Below are 15223 nucleotides of genomic sequence, written 5' to 3'. Positions count from 1 at the left end.
AGTTAGATGGAGCAAAATTTGTTTAGGTGTGTCCTTCCTAGTCATCCATGACAACAAATTTCCAGAATCTGCCTCCTGATCTGCTTCTTAATGTCTCTGTTGGGGAGGGGTTCGATAGAATGATTTCTCCTTTTCCTGTTTCGGACTTAAACTACACTGACTCAAGCAGATGATCTCACCACAACATCCTCTCTGTCTGTAGCTCTGATACTATCGCTGATTAGCAATACCCCTACCCTATTTCTTTTTACCTCCCTCCCTGTCCCTTTTGAAACATCTAAATCCCAGAACATCCAGCAGCTGGTCCTGACTTTGCGACAGTCGAGTCTCTGTAATGGTCGCAAAGTCGTAGTCCCATGTACTGATCCATGCTCTAAGTTCATTACTCATATTCCAGATTGTTCTCACATTAAAATATACTCATTTCAACCTATCCAACTGAATTGCATTTAAGCCCTGACTATTCTTCCTCACAGTCTCTCTACACATTGCATCCACCTAAAACAGACAAACACTAAAGAAGCAACAAGATTGCCCAATGTGCTAAACAAAGCACGCGAGGGGAGGAACTTTATACCAATGTCCCATTCTCTGACCAGCAGAAAAAGTGAAGGGCAATTGGTCAGGACTGCTATAAAAGTACTAAATAAACCATTCTCCCTTAGATGCACAGTTTTTTAATTAATGTAATTTAAAATATTTATTGTAAGTGTTCCTAATCTTTTAGCAGAAATGTAGTACAATTTGTATGTGATATCAGTGGTGAATGTTAAATCCATCAAGGATGGCAGTAAAAACACTAGGAATAGTTATCAGATCAGGAGCATCTGTGGCAAGAGAAACAGTATCAATGATGCAAGTCTGAAACCCTTCATCAAAAAGGCAAGAACATCTTTCCATACACACAAAAAGTTCTGCAGATGCTGGAAATTCAGCTCACACAAAATGCTGGAGGAACTCAGCAGACCAGGCAGCATCTATGGAGAAGAATAAATAGTTGATGTTTTGGACTGAGACCCTAGAAAGGAAGATGAAAGAAGCCAGGACAAGAAGGTGGGGGGAGGGAAGAGGTACAAGCTGGCAGGTGACCGGTGAGACCAGGTGAAGGGGATGGTGGGTGGACAGGGGAGGGGAGCGGGTGATATGAGAAGCTGGGAGGTGATATGTGGAAGGGGTAAAGGGCTGGAGAGTAGAGTGGACCATGGGACAAAGGGAAGGAGTAGGACTCAGAGGGAACTGATGAGCAGGTGAGGATAAGAGAAGGGTTAAGAGGGGAGCAAGAATGGGGAAAGGCAAAAGGGAGAAGGGGGAGGGTGGGAGAAATTACCAAAAGTTGAAGAAATTGATGTCATCATGATGCTACCCAGATGGAATATGAGGTGTTGCTCCACCAACCTGAGTGTGGCATCATCAGGGCAGCAGAGGGGTCCATGGACTGACATGTTGGAATGGGAATGAGAAGCAGAATTAAAATAGGAGGCCACTGGGTACCTTTTGTCATCCATTTTGTGATGGATGAAGTGAAGGTGCTTGAAGTGTTCAGCAGTCTACATTGGGTCTCATTTTTGTAGAGGATACCACATTGGGAGCACCAGATGTGGTGGACAAATTTGATAGAGTTTCAGGTGAAGTGTTGCCTCACTTGGAAGGTATATTTGGGGCCTTAAATGGCTCTAAAGTTCTGTAAAGAATTTATGTTGCTTCTTATCTGGGCATGGATGAATGAATATATTTTAAAATATCTGATGAGAATTTTTAGTGAATGCATAGCGTAACATAAATGATAGTCAAACTTAACTTAAATAAAAGTGAATTTTTCCATTAAATGTTCCTGTTTTTATATACAATGATAATCAATTTAGAATTGTTAATTGTTTTAAATATTTAGGTATTATAATTACTAAAAATATAAAGATCTCTATAAAGCTAATGTTGTTCCTTTAATGGACTCTATGAAACAATTATTTTCTAGATGGAACCCACTTACATTTTCTTTTAATAGGTTGTATCCATGCTGTGAAGATGATGATTTTACCTAAATTTTTATATATTTTTCAAAATATACCTATCTTTTTAACTAAAATTTTTTTTGATCAAATTGACTCTATTATTTCATCCTTTATTTGGAACAATGAAAGACCAAGAATTAATAAGTATCATTTACAAAAATTCTAAAAAAGATGGTGGACTTGCTCTTCTTAATTTAAGATTGTATTATTGGGCTGTTAATATTCGACAATTATGTTTTTGGCTATATTGGCTCGATAAGAGCCTAAAACCAGTATGGATTGATTTGGCATTAAAAGCTTTCAAACAATTTCATTTAACCACATTATTAGGAGCTCCATTACCTTTACAACTCTCTAAAATTCCAAATTTAAATCTCTACCCTGTTATTAAACAGTCCTTACAAATTTGGTTTCAGTTTCACAATTTTTAAAATTTTAAACAATTTAAATTGTCTAGCTCTTTATATCGAAATTTTTAATTTAAATCTTCAATAACCGATCCCATTTTTCTCTTATGGAGAAATAAGGGGATCTGTTTTTTTGCGGATTTATTTTGTGATGGTCGATTGATGACTTTTGAAGAGTTAATTAGCAAATATTCTCTCTCTCATACACATTTTCTGCAACATCTTCAGGTTACACATTTTTTACAAAAATACTTATCTAAGTTTCCATATATGCAAGTATCTGATTTGTTGGATACTATTTTGAATATGAATCCTTTAGTAAGAGGTTCTATTGGTAGAATTTATAATTTATTTTTATTACAAAAAGATAACCTCTCACTAAAGATTAAACAAGATTGGGAGAGAGAACTTAATTTGACCTTTGTTAATGAAGATTGGTTGCGAGTTCTGAAAATGGTCAATTCTTCTTTGATATGTGCCAATCACTGTTTAATTCAATCTAAAATTGTTCACCATTATTATTTAACAAAGGAGAGACTATCCAAAATATTTCCTAATATAGACAATTATTGTGTTACGTACCTCAAACTGGGTGTCTGACCAGCAGAGAAAGAAGAATCCATTGGAGTCTGGTGGTACCAAACTAAAGGTGTTTATTAGTAAACTACACAATACAATATCAAAAATGCAAATATACATATAAAACAAATTAGCAGTAATAAACCTAAAAGTGTAGGAATAATAATAATCAATAATAAACAAGTTCTATCGATGTCTAGGGGTAAATGAATTGTCATAGGAAAGTATAGAGTTCAGTTCATAAATGCTGAGGTGGTTATGGTTGTTGTATTGAAATCATTGGAGAGAGAAAGAGAGAGAGCGAGCGAGAGGTAACAGCAACAGCTGTGGCAGGCAAACCTTTTGTGGCTTTCTTAATCCGTCGTGTCATTGTGGCCATTCAGTTATGACCCCTCTGTTCTTCAGCTAGACCGTTCTTCTGTGGTGGACTCGTCACTCTGGCATGAGTGGAAACACACACAAGTCCCCACCGGCCCTGCTGTAACACTGTGAGCTTTACTGACTGATCTCCTGGTTCAGTCTCCGAAGCCCCCACCTTTCTGTGGGTTCCCAACACTCAGTCAGTGTCCACTGGCGTGTCTGAAGGGTGTCTCTCTAGACCTGTCTTTTTATCCCCACTCACGGGGTCTCAGTTATCCATCAACTCTGAATGACAGTGTCCATCAAATCAGGCCACCCCTGCTATCTCCTGAGGAATGTTAACGAGCAAAGTAAAGTCCTTGTAGTGGAAGATAAATAATCCAGGAAGAGTCAAAATACAGTAAATCAGCAGTCTCTCTCCCCTCTCTTATCTGTAGCAGATGTTCTTGCCTGGGCTTTATCTCTCTCTCTCAATAGCAACATAACAACAGCAATAGTTCGTAGTTCTCAAGAGGGGGGGAAATGGTTAACTCTGCACCCCATTGTCCATCAGGTCTGTCCATCACTCATAACACCCCCATCCTTCTGGAAATTTTCACCAGGGTGAAAATTAACTAATAAAGCATATTACTGAATTACAGAGTTTAACAAAATACGGAAGTGGTCTTAACTACAAGAATAATACAGATACATTTTCAAATTTCACTCATAACAATTGTGATAGGTGTAAAACTGAAGTAGCCACTTTGTCACATTTGTTCTGGTCATGTTCTTCATTAAAATCTTTTTGGAAATCTTTATTTTCTACAATTTCTAAAGCTCTGAAAATTCATTTACAATCTAGCACATTGACTGTTCTATTTGGAATAGTTCCACATCATATTCAGGGTATTTCATCTTCAGACCAGCATGCAATTTCATTTGTTACATTGTTGGCAAGAAGGGCAATTTTATTGGAATGGAAAGATACCTCTGTCCCTACATTAATTCAATGGTTTTCTCAAGTAATGTTATGTCTCAGTTTGGAAAAAATTATAAGTAGAACTTTTGATCCTCGATTTGATTTTGAGAGAAGATGGGGCTCTTTTCCCAAATATTACCATTTAATTTGAATTAATTTATAAGGTTTCCTTCCAATTTTATTTTGTATAAATGTGAATTGGCGGTTGATGATTTTTCTTCATTTTACATATATATAAATGATGGTAAGACATGTTGCTCCAGGAGTTGATTCCTCATGGGTTTTTTTCTTTTTTTTCTTTTTTTCTCTTTTTCCCTCTCTTGTAGTTAGAGGGGTTTCTTTTTTTTTAAAGTTAGTTGGGGTTCTCTTTTTTTCCTTTTCTTTGTAAAATAATTTTTTTTTCAATATTGTATATTATTCTTTTTTGATGTTTTTTTCTTCAGCTTTATTAATTGTATATATATCAACTTGTTGAAGTCTTGTAACTTGTTATAGCTGTAGAAGATTATGTATCAATAAAAATTTTAAAAATCAGAATTTTCAGTGAATGCACAGTGTAAAGCAGCCAGTGAGTGAATGGGCCAGTGAAAGAATGGAGATTTGAGGCTTTGACTCGAGAGATTCTGGCAGTTTTGGCAGTTGGACTGTGCAATCAAGTCAATCAAGATTTGAATAGCTTAGCAGAAAGCCGTTGATTAGACAATCAAGATTTGAATAGCTCAGACTCAGCAGAAAGCAGCTGATTGGGCAATCGAGTTCAGGTGACCAAGCAATTTGAAAAGCTCAAAGAAATAAATAGAGGGGTAGCTTAAGCGGAGCAGCCTGTGGAAAGCGGCCAGTGAAGGAGTGGAGATTTGAGGCTTTGACGAGAAGAGGCGGAGGACGAGTTTGTTCCCAGTTAGGCTTTACAATGCCTCCTGAGATGGTGATGTGCCTCTCCTGTGAGATGTGGCAGTCTTGGGGGAACTCCCCTCTCCCGCAGAGTCACATCCACCAGAAGTGCTTGCGGCTGGGTGATCTGGAAGACCGTGTGAGGAATCTGGAGCAGCAGCTGGATGACCTTCGACTCATAAGGGAAAATGAGGCAGACATAGTTGAGAGCTACAGGGAGGTAGTCACACCTAGGCTGCCGGAAGCAGGTTGTTGGGTGACAGTCAGAGGGGGGGAAGTGAAGGTGAGTAGACAGGTAGTGCAGAGCATCCCTGTAGCCATTCCCCTGAATAATAAGTTTATCGTCCTGGATACTTTTGGCGAAGATGACCGACCAGGTGTGAGCCACGGTGGGAGGGCCTCTGGCACTGAGTCTGACTCCAGAAGGATGGGACGGAGAAGAGGAGAGCTGTTGTCATTGGATACTCTATAGTCAGTGGAGCAGACAGGAGATTTTGTGGACGTGAGAAGGACACTCGCATGGTTTGTTGCCTCCCGGATGCCAGGGTCCGGGATGTCTCTGACGGGGTGCATGACATCCTAGTATGAGAGGGAAAGCAACCAGAAGTCGTGATACATGTTGGTACAAACAACATAGTCAGGAAGAGGGATGAGGCCCTGAAGTGTGAGTCTCGGGAATTAGGCAGAAGTCTGAAGAACAGGACCTCAAGGGTGGCGTTCTCAGGATTGCTGCCAGTACTATGTGATAGTGATCGTAAGAATTGCAGGAGATAGCAGTTGAATGCATGGCTGAGGAGTTGGTGCAGGGGGCTGGATTTTAGATTTTTGGATCATTGGGATCTCTTCTGGGGAAGGCAGGACCTGTACAGATTGGATGTGTTGCACCTGAACTCGAGGGGGAGCAATATCCTTGCTGGTAGGTTTGCTAGCATGGTTCGGGAGGGTTTAAACTAATTTGCAAGGGGGATGGGACCCGGAGCGATAGAGCAGTGAAAGAACTGCATGGAGTAAAGCCAGATCTAACATATAGAGAGGCTTTGAAGAAAGAGAAGCAGAATAAAGGGCGAAAAGGTAGTAAGGTAGAAGGGCTAAAGTGTGTGTACTTCAATGCAAGAAGCATCAGGAACAAAGGTGATGAACTGAGAGCTTGGATACATACATGGAATTATGATATAGTGGCCATTACAGAACTTGGCTGGCACCAGGGCAGGAATGGATTCTCAATATTCCTGGATTTCAAAAGGGATAGAGAGGGGGGAAAAGGGGAGGAGGGGTGGCATTACTGGTCAGGGATACTATTACAGCTACAGAAAGGGTGGATAATGTAGCAGGATCCTCTTTTGAGTCAGTATGGGTTGAAGTCAGGAACAGGAAGGGAGCAGTTACTCTATTGGGGGTATTCTATAGGCCCCCTGGTAGCAGCAGAGATACCGAGGAGCAGATTGGGAGGCAGATTTTGGAAAGGTGTAAAAATAATAGGGTTGTTATCATGGGTGACCTTAACTTCCCTAATATTGATTGGCACTTGATTAGTTCCAAGGGTTTAGATGGGGCAGAGTTTGTTAAGTGTGTACAGGATGGATTCCCGTCACAGTATGTTGACAGGCCGACTAGGGGGAATGCCATACTAGACCTAGTATTAGTTAATGAACTGGGTCAGGTCACAGATCTGTCAATGGGTGAGCATCTGGAGGACAGTGATCACCGCTCCCTGGAAAAGGATAGAATCAGAGAGGACAGGAAAATTTTTAATTGGGGAAGGGCAAATTATGAGGCTATAAGGCTAGAACTTGCGGGTGTGAATTGGGATGATGTTTTTGCAGGGAAATGTACTATGGACATGTGGTCGATGTTTAAGGATCTCTTGCAGGATGTTAGGGATAAATTTGTCCCGGTGAGGAAGATAAAGAATGGTAGGGTGAAGGGACCATGGGTGAGAAGTGAGGTGGAAGATCTAGGCAGCATATATGAGGTTTAGGAAGCAAGGATCAGATGGGTCTATTGAGGAATATAGGGTAGCAAGAAAGGAGCTTAAGAAGGGGCTGAGAAGAGCAAGAAGGGGGCATGAGAAGGCCTTGGCGAGTAAGGTAAAGGAAAACTCCAAGGCATTCTTCAATTATGTGAAGAACAAAAGGATGACAGGAGTGAAGGTAGGACTGATTAGAGATAAAAGTGGGAAGATGTGCCTGGAGGCTGTGGAAGTGAGAGAGGTCCTCAATGAATACTTCTCTTCGGTATTCACCAATGAGAGGGAACTTGATGACGGTGAGGACAATATGAGTGAGGTTGATGTTCTGGAGCATGTTGATATTAAGGGAGAGGAGGTGTTGGAGTTGTTAAAATATGTTAGGACGGATAAGTCCCCGGGGCCTGACAGAATATTCTCCAGGCTGATCCACGAGGCGAGGGAAGAGATTGCTGAGCCTCTGGCTAGGATCTTTATGTCCTCGTTGTCCATGGGAATGGTACCGGAGGATTGGAGGGAAGCGAATGTTGTCCCCTTGTTCAAAAAAGGTAGTAAGGATAGTCCAGGTAATTATAGACCAATAAGCCTTACGTCTGTGGTGGGAAAGCTGTTGGAAAAGATTCTTAGAGATAGGATCTATGGGCATTTAGAGAATCATGGTCTGATCAGGGACAGTCAGCATGGCTTTGTGAAGGGCAGATCGTGTCTAACAAGCCTGACAGAGTTCTTTGAGGAAGTGATCAGGCATATAGATGAGGGTAATGCAGTGGATGTGATCTACATGGATTTTAGTAAGGCATTTGACAAGGTTCCACACGGTAGGCTTATTCAGAAAGTCAGAAGGCATGGGATCCAGGGAAGTTTGGTCAGGTGGATTCAGAATTGGCATGCCTGCAGAAGGCAGAGGGTCGTGATGGAGAGAGTACATTCAGATTGGAGGGTTGTGACTAGTGGTGTCCCACAAGGATCTGTTCTGGGACCTCTACTTTTCGTGATTTTTATTAACGACCTGGATGTGGGGGTAGAAGGGTGGGTTGGCAAGTTTGCAGACGACACAAAGGTTGGTGGTGTTGTAGATAGTGTAGAGGATTGTCGAAGATTGTAGAGAGACATTGATAGGATGTAGAAGTGGGCTGAAAAGTGGCAGATGGAGTTCAACCCGGAGAAGTGTGAGGTGGTACACTTTGGAAGGACAAACTCCAAGGCAGAGTACAAAGTAAATGGCAGGATACTTGGTAGTGTGGAGGAGCAGAGGGATCTGGGGGTACATATCCACAGATCCCTGAAAGTTGTCTCACAGGTAGATAGGGTAGATAGGTCAAGGTATAGAGTTTAAGAGACGCGATGTAATGATGCAACTCTATAAAACTCTAGTTAAGCCACACTTGGAGTACTGTGTCCAGTTCTGGTCGCCTCACTATAGGAAGGATGTGGAAGCATTGAAAAGGGTACAGAGGAGATTTACCAGGATGCTGCCTGGTTTAGAGAGTATGGATTATGATCAGAGATTAAGGGAGCTAGGGCTTTACTCTTTGGAGAGAAGGAGGATGAGAGGAGACATGATAGAGGTGTACAAGATATTAAGAGGAATAGACAGAGTGGACAGCCAGCACCTCTTCCCCAGGGCACCACTGCTCAGTACAAGAGGACATGGCTTGAAGGTAAGGGGAGGGAAGTTCAAGGGGGATATTAGAGGAAGGTTTTTCACTCAGAGAATGGTTGGTGCATGGAATGCACTGCCTGAGTCAGTGGTGGAGGCAGATACACTAGTGAAGTTTAAGAGACTACTAGACAGGTATATGGAGGAATTTAAGGTGGGGGGGGGTTATATGGGAGGCAGGGTTTGAGGGTCGGCACAACATTGTGGGCCGAAGGGCCTGTAATGTGCTGTACTGTTCTATGTTTTATGTAACTTAAATGACAGTCAAAGTGTTGGGATGACTGGCTTCAATTCAGTAAATGCAGGCTAAATTTCAAGTCAAGATTTTGTTTCATGCTAAAGCAAAGACTTGACACTCTTAATTCAAATTCATTTTTCAATCCGATGGAGCCTCAGTTCTCTCGATTTACTCCTGATTTACAGACAGACATGTAAAATGAGCCTTTTTTAAGCTATTTCCTCTAAACATGAGTTGTGTAAAATAAGAACAATAGTTTACACACCCTATTTCCTATCTGTGTTCATATCGAGTGAGATTTCCTCCCCGGTTGAGGTCAGACAATATATTTTCTCCTATGCTGTTAATGGTTTAAGGTTCACAACTGCATTTCTGAACATTTCACCCTGACCAATTCATAAGTAGAGTTTGTTTGAGTGCAATTAATAAATGTTATGTATTAAAAATTACAATGTTTTCCATTTTCTATTCAGCTTTAGTAAAGTTGTATATACATACCGAATTTTCAAAAATCATCATGGACATTTTATGCTTCAGGTAAGAAAAGTTAAAGTTACTTAATTATAGTTAAAGGTTTTTTTCATTTCTGACTGTTACTCGATTACCAATAGGGTTCAGTTGGAAATTTGAGTGGAGCTTCATCCAAACAAGTGAGTGGTGGTGTATTTTGGGAGGACAAATGCAAGAGGAAAGTGTGCAGTCAATGACAGTACCCTTTGGAGCATTGATGTACAAAATGATCGTGTGTGAAAAAAATTAAATAATGGAAACAATTTTTTAAACTTGTATTTCTTGAGGTTTTGGATTACAGAGAACTGTGATACAAATTGTTTACAGTTTTGTTATGTGGGCAGTTCTGGTTGCCACACTATAGGAAAGATGTGAAGCCTTTGGAGAGAATGCAGAAGAAGTTCATCAGGATGTTGCCTGGATTGGAATTGATTAGCTACAAGGAGACTTTGGACAAGCTTGAATTGTTTTCTCTGGAGTGTGGGAGTTAGAGAAGGGCAACCTGATAGAAATATACAAAATTATGAGGAGTGTGGGTAGGATAGATAGTAAGTCCTTTTCTGAGGATGGAAAAGTCTAGTAGAGGGTATAGTTATAAGGGGAGAAGGGGTAAGTTTAAAGAAGATTTGCAGGTCATTTTTTACATGGGGATTTGTGGGTACATGGAAGGCAATGCCAGGGGAGGCTGTATTGCTTTATGATAGCAATGTTTGAGAGGCATTTAGACAGACACATGAACAGGCAGGGAATGGAGGAATATGGACCATGTGCAAACAGACAAGTTTAGTCGGATTTTCTTAATGGTTAGTGGACACATGGCAAATGTGAGGGTCTTTAGCTGCAATTGGACTGGGTGGATTGTTGTCACATGTATCAAGATGCATTGTAAAACTTCTTTTTGCTTGCCACCCATTTCAAACAGAAATACATTGTGGTCCTAGAAAGGGAAAAGCAATAACAGAAGGCAGAATATAGTGTTACAGTTACAGAGGAAGTCAGAGCAGACGTACAGATCGGTGCAAGGGTCATGACAGGGGAGATTGTGAGGTCGAGTCCGTTTTATTGTACAAGTGGTCCATTCAAAAGTGTTTTAGCAGTGAGATATGACAACGATTCTATGTTTTATGTTTATGAATTCTTTTCATTGTGCTAGCTAGCTCAGTAGATTTTTTTGCTAAGGACATGGGAGGATTGTTTATCCAAACCTAATTCCTTAGAAAAGAAGACTACGTTTAGAAGATGTTCTAGGGCAGTATGAATCAGAACCTAGAAAGAAAACAGAAGTAATTAAGGATAATCATCAGCAGAAAGTTGTAAACTTGAAAAAGCCTCCAGATGCTGGAAATCCAAAGCAGCACACAAAATGCAGGAGGAACCCAGCAGGTCAGACAGCACCTATGGAAATTAATAAACAATCAATGCTTCAGCCTGAGACTCGTCTTCAGGTCTGAGAAGGGACAGGGATGAAGCCAGAGTAAAAAGGTGAGGGCAGGGAAGGAGGCTAGCTAGAAGATGATGGGTGAAGCCAGGTGGGTGGGGAAGGTTAAGAGCTGGAGAGGAAGGAATCTGATAGGAGACAAGAGTGGACCATAAGAGAAAGGGAAGGAGGAGGGGACCTAAGGGGAAGTGATAAGCATGTGAGAAGAGGTAACAGGTCAGAGTGGGGAATAGAGGAAGAGGGAAAGGGGGGGGGGATTATTTTACCAGAACGAGAAATCAATATTCATGCTATCAGGTTGGAGGCTATCCAGACAAAATATAAGGTGTTACTCTAAATTTACTGAGGTGGTCAAAAGGGAGACTAATGAAAGGAGTGCATTTGATACAGTTTGATTTTAGCAAGATATTTCGTAAAGTTCTGCATAACAGACAGAATAACAAATAGAAGTCCACAGGATTCAAGAGAAACTGGCATTTGGATACAAAACTAACTAAATGCATTGATATACAATGCAGTGGTTTGCAACAGGGTGAAAAACCATACAGGTGCTCTTATCTAGGTTCCGTAGGGCTTGGCACTGACACATTTGCTTTTTGTGTTAGCTATCCATGACTTGAACCAAAATGCAGGAGCCAAAGAGTCATAGTGTAATACAGCCCAGAAACATGCCCTTTGGCCTAACTTGACAATGCTGAACAAAAAGCCCATCTGAGCTAGTCCCATTTGCCCACATTTGGCCATATCACTCTAAACCATTCCTATCTAATCCATCTGTCAATGTCCTTTAAATCTTGTTATTGTCACTTCTTGGCAGCTCGTTGCATAAGTGTACTTGGCTTCTGCTTGAAGAAGTTGCTCCTCGGGTCCCTCTTTAATCTTTTCCCTATCACTTTAAACCTATAACCTGTTGTTTTTGATGACCTTTTTCTCAGAAAAATACAGTGTGCTTTCACCATATTTATGGCCCATTGATTTTATACACCACTATAAAACCACATCTACACTCCAAGGAATAAAGTCCCAGCCTGTCCGACCTCTCCCTATAACTCAGGCCCTTGAGACATGGCAATCTTCTCATAAACCTTCTGTGCACTCTTTCCAGCTGAATGATATCTTTCCTCCAACACCTTACACAATAGGCCAGGTATGATCACTCCATGACCTGACTGGCAAAGTCCATGATGTCACTTTCAGGGAACTATGTACTTGTGCCCCTGGGTGCCTCTGTTCTACAACACCATCCAGAGCCCTGCTATTCACTATGAAAATCCCACCCTGATTTGACTTTTTAAAATGTAGCACATCACAGTTATCTGAATGTAGTGTCATTTGCTATTCTTTAGCCACTTATCTGGCTGAGAAATACCCCCTGTAATTTTTGATAATCTTCTTCACTGCCTAAAACACTATCTATTTTAGTGCCATCTTGTTAACCACACTTTGTGCATTCTCATTCAAATTGTTCATATAAATGATTACCACAATGGGCCCAGCAAAATTCCCTGTTGCACACCACTAGTCCCAGGCACCCAATCCCATAAGCAACATTCCACTTTCATCCTCTGATTCCACCATCAAGCCAATTATGTATTCATTTAGTTAAATCTCCCTGGATACCATAAATCTAATCCACCCCCCCCCCCCCACACCAGACCAGCCTTCCACATGGAATCTTGTCAAAGACCTTGTTAAAGTCCATATAGATAATGTCCACTGCTCTGTCCTTATCAATCTTTTTTTGGTTATTACTTCAAAGAATTGATGTGTGAAATGCAAAATGGTAAAGAAAATTGCAGATGAGGCCACTGTGGTTAGATTGTGCTGAATAACAAGTTGTAGTTTTCTGGTTATCAGTGGGTTGGTCTACTAGGCACAAAAAAAAACGGCAAATGGATGCATTCCAAAGGAATGTGAGGTTATGCAGTTGGGAAGAGAAAGCCAGGCAAGGATATGCATGATAATTATTTTAAAGATTTGAGAAAGACCTTGGTGCATGTCTACTTATTCCGGACATGTGTATGTGATGATTAAGGATGCATAGGCATTTTAGTCTTTATTGGCTGATCCATCAAATAAGAGAACACTGAGGTAGTAAGGACACAGCTTATAAAATGAGGACAATTATGGGCAATGCACTACAGGGATATTGTGATATTATCTCTGATGGTGTATAGGAGATTTATAAGATGATGCCAAAGTTAGAATTTTTGACAAAAAGGGTTGGCAAGGCATATGTTGTATTCTTTGAAACAGTATGAGAGATTTAATCAATGCACATATGAATGGATTGTATGAAGGAATTTGCAAATAGCCCAAAAAGTCCTCATTTGCCTGGCATGAATATGGTACTTACAGCTGTACTATAAATTCAGTATTCATGATTTTATGACTCCTGAGACCCAGACCAGAACATTTCACCAATTTTACAAATAGCTGTCATGGCACATAAGCTTTTTTACTAGTGTTGAAGAAGTTGCTGAGTAAGTATCTACAACTACAATTTGATTCCTTTGTTCTTGTGATGGTATTCGATGGGACCCAGTTTCTGGATCTGTTACTTTTTTATATTCCTATAAAGCTGATGTTGTTTCATGAACCCTTCAAAAGAATTGGATCAGTCACACTTCTTGAGTTTCAAGAAAACTGACCTGACAAAATGAAAAAAAATGCATCAAAATTTTATTAAGCAGTAGATTAAAATATCAAGATTTAGCTGTTCTAAAATGGTTGTAATATCTTAAAATTAAAAATAATTGAAATACTGAAAGGGTCAGACTACAGCTGCGGGAAGAGAAACAGTTAATATTTCAGATCAAAAACTTTTCATCAGAGTTCTTCATCTTAATCTTGAGGTCTCAAAAAAATAATATGGTCAAGACAGTGTATACTTTAGTTTTGAGAAACTACAGACCTATCAAAGTATTGAGGATAACAAATTAGATCTTATAAGTATATATGGTTAGCTGACCTTTGTGTGCGTGCAAACGGTTCTGTACAAGTGAATTTTAGTCACATGGGTTTAATAGGGCAGTGTGAGTTTATTGGGCTGGAAGACCTGTTGCCATGCTGTATCTCTTAAAAAAAGGATGCAAAAACATTCTTCAGAGAACAGCCACAAGTTAACAGGGGCTTAGGCTCAAATTTGTTTTCTGCATCATTAGTGCATCTAATGCAGATCTTTAAAATTAATACACCTGATCAAATTTATCTCTCGTTGTACCCTATCCTTCTTTTCCAAGAACAAACCAATATTCTGTACATCATAGAAGTATTTTGAGTTTATTTCAGGTTTCCAGGATTCATGATTTTGATTTTTATCCAGCCCAATTGAATACTAATTTAATATGAAGGCATTACTTCTGTTTTTTTTTAATGTAAGCTATTAGTCACAGGCGATCAGATTATTTAATATTTGCATCTACACTGAGTGGCACCTCTTAGGTTAGCATCAAGATTGTAGATGGCTTACTTCTACTGAAATTCTGTATGTTCAGAAGTGGCTAATGAGGCCAGTGTGAAAATTGCAGACACCTTCAGATGGGACAGGTGGTATTAGGTGAGAAGTTTGTGAGAAGGTTTACTTGTTTCACAACTGATGCAAAACCTGTCTGTATTCCTGATGCACTGTCTTGAATTTCTCATACCTTTCTAAACCTCCTACTCCATTCATGGGGCAGGGAACACTAGGCATCACTGGGAATAGTGAAGATCTTTAAACTTTGAACAACACTATATTGAATAATTCTCTCTGTCTACCTGATAATATCTTCTCATGACTAAACTCAGAAGAGGGTGTTTGCTTTGGGAGACTGTTAGGTATCTGAACAGATAAGTTGATAAGTCTCATTTTCCTTTAATCCCTAAGTAAAATGCTGGTGGAATATAGTATTCATCTCTCTGCAAGAGTACAAAGAAAATAAATTGAATTAAGCAGGTCAGATGAACCGAAACCCGTTTGCAATTTGATGTGTTGCTATGGACTAAGTAAGGAAAGAGGTGGATTCCACTAGCGTGCAGTAAGAGAAAATACAAACTGTTCTCTATCAGTAACATTCCTCACCTGAACAATATTTCACTTGATAAGTGCAAATTAATCTTGAAATTGCAATATATTAAGTGTAAAGAAAATATTTTATAAAAGAGCATACTTTATAAAAGATAAAAGCAGAAGGTTTTTTTCACAAAGGTAGCAGGTTTCACA

General features: G+C 40.0%; 1 protein-coding gene across 2 annotated transcripts in view; it reads left to right on the top strand.

Annotated features, from left to right (window-relative positions):
• Window positions 1-15223, top strand: part of LOC140727663 (SH2 domain-containing protein 1B-like) — a 225657-nt gene that overhangs the window by 204047 nt on the left and 6387 nt on the right. For both annotated transcript variants that reach the window (XM_073045300.1, XM_073045302.1), the window contains one exon: window positions 9545-9608. In XM_073045300.1, coding sequence (XP_072901401.1) covers window positions 9545-9608 — 64 coding nt within the window. The remainder of the gene's footprint in view (window positions 1-9544; window positions 9609-15223) is intronic.

The sequence above is a fragment of the Hemitrygon akajei genome, chromosome 5, assembly GCF_048418815.1.
Source record: "Hemitrygon akajei chromosome 5, sHemAka1.3, whole genome shotgun sequence".
Classification (NCBI taxonomy): Eukaryota; Metazoa; Chordata; class Chondrichthyes; order Myliobatiformes; family Dasyatidae; genus Hemitrygon; species Hemitrygon akajei.
Note: the sequence above shows the minus strand (reverse complement) of the source record. Positions and strands in the feature narration are given on the sequence as shown.